The sequence below is a fragment of the Gossypium raimondii genome, chromosome 2 (genome assembly GCF_025698545.1).
Source record: "Gossypium raimondii isolate GPD5lz chromosome 2, ASM2569854v1, whole genome shotgun sequence".
Classification (NCBI taxonomy): domain Eukaryota; kingdom Viridiplantae; phylum Streptophyta; class Magnoliopsida; order Malvales; family Malvaceae; genus Gossypium; species Gossypium raimondii.
In genome coordinates this window covers 30,833,530-30,839,029 of record NC_068566.1, presented here as the reverse complement: position 1 = coordinate 30,839,029, position 5,500 = coordinate 30,833,530, and the positions used below count along the sequence as shown (strand labels likewise).

The window sequence follows — 5,500 nt, the reverse complement described above, 5'->3', positions numbered from 1 at the left end:
ATGAGTATAGTTTATATTATTTAAGAGATATATAATAGATAGACTTTATGTATATTGAATGGTTAATTTAAGATTTAAGGTTTATTTGAGATTTGTTAAATGATACAATTTTATACAATTAATTAATACTTTTATATTTAAAAATATTTAATCTAAACCATTTGATATATTTAATATGGATAGATAGGTAATTATTTAATTTGGATAGGACCAAATTATAAGAAAAATAAAATACAAAAATAAAATAAAAATAAAATGAAATAAAAATAAAATTTATAATTTTTCTAATTCTTTTAAATATTACTTAAAATTTTAATAATTCTTTATGTAAAATTTATATAAAAGATACAATAATTGAATATAAAAAAATATGCGAGCTTTAGCGGCGTTTTCAACAAAAAACGCGATTACTATGTATTAAAATTTCCCAAAACGATGCCATTTGGGTAGAAAAATTTAATTTTTTTAGTGGCGTTTTCAACAAAAACGCCACAAAAGGTAGACATTACCGGCGTTTTGATAAAAACGCCGCAAATATGTATTGCAATTTTTCAATAGGGTCAGTTTAGGTAGTGGCGTTTTTTCTTTAAAACGCCACAAATATGGAAGAAAATGAAAGATAATTAAAATCCCGCTCACTTGTAATTAAAATTTTTGATTACCCGCTCATTACTCCCACTTCTTCTCATCTCCGTCGTGCGCCCTAAATCCCCCAAATAAAAGTTTGTTTTTCTTCAGCTGAAATCCCCCAAATTTCCCATTTCCAACAACAGACTTGAAGGAAGAAAACCAGAAGATGGGATGGAATCACCCAGACATATCGCTGGAAGAAATGATGAAACTGATAGAAGGGTTTGTTGATATCCTGGTTTTTTGTTTTGTTTCATTTTTTTAATTTTATTTACTTTTGGGACTTTTTAAGGAATGACAAGAAAAAATAATCTGGCGATGACAAGTTCGACAAACCCATATCAGAGACTAGGGTTTCAAGGGAAGAATGTGGTTCAAATGGGAGAAATCTAAATAAGAAGAGAAGTTATGCACAGTTTCATTTAGAGTTAGGTCAATCTGATTTTCTTCTCCATGCCTGTCAGTCGACTAAGCGGAGCGGCACATTCCAGCCCGTAAGTCTAAGGATTCCTCATCATCTTATCTGACGTGCTGGCTATCTTATCCTTCCTCCCATCCAGGGTGTCTTACTTTATTGCGTCTTTACAGTCTTTTAAGATTATCTGCTCATTAAGAACTTTTACCTGCTTTGAAAGATCGAGGTTTTTGTGGTGGCATCCGTTGGTTTCTAATACTGCTCGACTCCTCTATTTTTCCATGTTCGGCATCGAAAAATCTCCCCCTGGCATAAACGATCAGTCAAATGGAAGCAGATTCCTAAAGATTTCAAAATCTTATACACAGTGAATAGTAAGTTCCCTGAACATATATAGTTTTAACTTTCTTTTACACAACAAGTTCATCAGCCACAACCAATTTTGTGTGTGGTGTTGCTTAGGAAAGTGATTTTCTATTCTATTTAGTATATATATAACTTTAGTAATATCTTTACCTTTTTATATAAATTGACTTTATATATTGTTTCAATTAAGTTGGTATGAGATTAACTCGTAATATTAACTCAATTAAACAATCAAACATTTTAGTTATAATATAGATGATTCTTATCATGTCATTGCAGCACTCTTCTTGCTTTTTTTTTGTTTTGTTTTGGAGTAGATGGCACAGTTCGTTGATCAGATGGGATTTTAATGACTGACATTGTTGTTACATTGAGGATAAAGAATGGCTGCTATGTTATTGGAAACAAAGGAATTTCTCTCCATTTTAGTATGATATCAATTTATCAAAGCTGTGGCCTTTTGTATCAAAGTAGATAACTCAATTCTTCTATTTTAGGTTGAAATGAATTTTGTTGAAGAGAGTTGAGATGCTGAGAGCTGTGAAGAGGTGGTTATGATGGTGGCAATATGTCATGTACATGTTCTCTAGTGTGCCATACCTTATTCTGTAGGTTGTTAAGTAAAATTATGGGCAACTTGATTTGATTGGTGGTAGGAGGTTGTAATGTCATTGGGTAAGAATTCGAAGGACATATGGGTAGTTCCCTAGATAGTTGGGCACTAACATTAGCTTTCACTCATGTTCGCGGAAGTTGAAATTGGTATAACAATTTTTTTGTTTTTTTTTTGTTTTCATATTGATTTTGTTTTCATAAAATAGAATTTACCTGTCTACATCCTTTTGATGTTAAATGTTAATGTAGTGTAAGCATTTTTAAGAAGGATTCTTTCCTGAAAAGCAAATAAGGTTTGAGAAGAATCTTGTTTTGTTAAGATAAAAATGATTCTACTTTATTTTTGTTGGTATATTTTCAGCTTACAAAGAAAGCTTCTCCGATATAAAGATAAATGAAAATGACATCCGGGTTTGAGTAACATAGGACTTCACTCTTTTAAAGATTTGGGTTTGATCCGACTTTTTTAATACTATTTGACTTTTGGTTTTAAGTCTCGGATCTTGATGTATGGATGTTTAGATCTTGACTTTGATTTTGGAATTTTGCATTTTGTTTGCTGTTTTGGTCACTTTAAAAAGCTGTTTTCTTTAATGTAGTTTCCTATCTTTTATTTGCTATTTGGATCTGCAATTACATAACATCTTTTGATCTGTGTTCCATGTTATGTTTTCAACTCAATTCCTGCTTTGGTTTGTCCAAAATTTAGTCATTTACCAATGTAATATATAAGCCTTAGCTGCATTTCCTAATAATGTTATGAAACATAGTGTTTTCTTCTTTTTTATTGTCTTTCATGTTTGATTTGTAAATCTTGAACTGTTGGTCGATTTTTGGATGCATATTATGTGTGTCTAATTGCTTTAGAGATTATTTTAGAGCTTATATTGAAGACATATGGCATTTCATTTGGTAAGTTTAAGGGTTAAAAAATTAAAAAAAATTAAATGGAGAGCTGAAATAACTTTGTTATAAAGTTGGAGGCCAAAAACCATTAGACCAAATAGAAATAAACATTTAAATACTAAATATATAAATATATATTAGTAATTTGATTCAGTAATGTGTCACCTAAGGACAAGGCATAGTTGAAGCTGTCAATAGAAATCTATAAATTAAAAAAGAAAAAAAGTCGTAAAAACTCCCTTGGAATCAACTTTTGTCAACTAAACACATAAACAAAATAAATAAAAAACAAGTTCTGAAACATAAGATTGGTTGGAGAAATGAGAGATCTTTCTTCTTTAATTAATAAATTGAGAGGTTCAAAAGGTTCAAATTTATGAAGGCAAGCTATTAGCCTGTGTAAGGAAAGAGTTACCCATGAAATGAATGTTTATTTGCGAGCCATTATAGTGGGAAGTGGTGCATTTAAATGAGTGAGTTATACATTGCTTGATGAGAGTGCAACTACCTCTCATCTCTCACTATTTATTTAATAATTGTTAAATATTCTTATTTTTATATCATATTCATGTTATCTTTTAATGATATTTTGTGTCTGTCTTTTTTATTGCTTTCACGCTTTTTATTGCTTTTATTGCTTTTATTTTATTTTTTAAATTGAAAGTGTTCATGAATTAGGTTCAACCCATTAAAAGTTATTCCTATATGAAAATGTATATACTTTATCATTAAATATAAATAAAATAAAATGAAATAGAGATAGAATCAAATTAAACCGATTTACTTTGCATTGGTATGACCATTTTTAATTTGGGCAAATAAAAGAAGGCCCCATAAGGGTTTCATACTTAGCTGGAAAGCTAAATATATGATAATATATCATATTAAAATAATTTTTATGGCTGAGCAAAATGTGTGTGTGTGGATTATATCTTGCTGAAAATGTTTGCTCCATGTTATTATCATATTTTACATTTTCAACATTTTCTTGTGATGGCAACTCTTTTGTCTTGTGTTAGAACTTTAATTATTAAATCAATCTGTCTCTGACATATACTCCCAGATATGCTAGATGTTGGTACTAACAATCTAAAGCTAATTGAAGACCCACTTTATGAGTAAAATATGTGCTTATTTACTTTGTTATTCATAGAATGGAACATATGAAATGTTTGGTGGTACTTTGTTTTATTTACCGATTGTGGAGATTTCTCTTGACATGTTTCTCTTTGGGGGTTTGGACAGATTTAGGACTAAGACAACCAAGGTTAGAAGGGGAAGAATATTTATCAATTATTGATGAGTTCATCGAAGCGATTTTAACACGTTAGCCTGAGGCTATTGTACAGGTTTCTCTCTTTCAGAAGTGAGACTTTTGTTTTATGCTGATACCATGATGTTTATTTGATGGTTACCCCATTTAGTTTGAGGATTTTCAAATGAAGTGGGCCTTTAAAACTCTGAAACGCTATCGGGAAAGGTTTTGCATGTTTAATGATGACGTACAGGTGAGCACTTGGCCCAGCAAGTTGCTACTTTTATGGATAAGATTAGATTCTAGTGTAACTTAGATTGCTGCAGCATCACTATGAATGCCACAAATATTAGAAAGTTGTGCTTACTTAATTCTCTTAGGGAACTGCTGGAGTTGCACTTGCTGGATTGTTAGGAACTGTAAGAGCACAAGGTCGATCTTTGGATGATTTTCCAAACCACAAGATTGTTGTGGTGGGAGATGGAAGGTATTTGGCTGACTTATAAAGCTTGGTCTTTCAATATTTGACCATAATTTTTCTACGGCTCCTTGCATCCATTCCCTCACAGCTTTATTTCTCATAAAAACTTTTCTTTCTGGCTTCCAGTGCAGGGCTTGGTGTTCTTAGCATGGCTGTGCAAGCTGTTGTAAGGATGACAGGAAATGCAGATACAACTCCACAAAACTTCTTCCTACTTGATAAAGATGTACAATTTTGTACCTCCTTTCTAGCTTTTTTCATCCTATTTGTGCAAAGCCTTTTATGTTCTTTTAGATATGTAATGTCCTTTCTCTTGTGTAATGAAGATGTGGATTTTATGAACTAATCATGTAAAAATGTTTTGCTAGAAAATCATCTGCGGATTTCTTTTTATGATATCTACTTCATTCATAGTTTTCTTTTTCTTTTTAGTTTCTTACTTCTACGAGAAAATCATTATGGTTTGACTCTAGGAATCTAAATTTTCTAATTTTTTAATTGTGTTATTAATTTATTATTTTAAATTCTAAAGCTAAATTCATTAATTTTTATATTTAGTTTTAAAGTTGAGATTTTCATAGAAAATTTAAATTAAATAATATTTTTATTTATCCTTAACAAGTATATTTAAAGTTCAAATTTAAAAAATAAAACATAATATAATATTTATCATAAAAATAAATATTATTTGATTAAAATAATTTTTTTAAAGGTTATGTTTTTAGCGACGTTTTTGCTAGAAGCGTGGCTAAAGCTTTATTCTTTAGCGGCGTTTGTGACAAAACGCCGCTAAAGATCATATTCTTTAGTGGCGTTTGTGGCTAAAGCGCCG

At 30.5% G+C, this 5,500-nt stretch overlaps 1 protein-coding gene across 6 annotated transcripts; it reads left to right on the top strand.

The window, feature by feature from the left end:
• The first annotated feature begins 613 nt into the window (after positions 1-613).
• LOC105804612 (NAD-dependent malic enzyme 2, mitochondrial) lies at positions 614-5,061 on the top strand. Of its 6 annotated transcripts, none has more exons than XM_052627088.1 (6): positions 614-852; positions 923-1,124; positions 1,266-1,419; positions 4,178-4,440; positions 4,568-4,674; positions 4,795-5,061. In XM_052627088.1, exons 4-6 carry the CDS (start codon positions 4,372-4,374, stop codon positions 5,012-5,014), a joined length of 396 nt encoding a protein of 131 aa, XP_052483048.1. In that variant the 5' UTR covers positions 614-852; positions 923-1,124; positions 1,266-1,419; positions 4,178-4,371; the 3' UTR covers positions 5,015-5,061. The 6 variants fall into 6 exon arrangements, 5 of the variants coding, with proteins under 5 accessions (XP_052483048.1, XP_052483045.1, XP_052483041.1 ...); XM_052627085.1 differs by having other exon boundaries at positions 614-1,124; positions 4,178-4,281; positions 4,357-4,440; XM_052627081.1 differs by having other exon boundaries at positions 614-1,124.
• Positions 5,062-5,500: the final 439 nt, after the last annotated feature.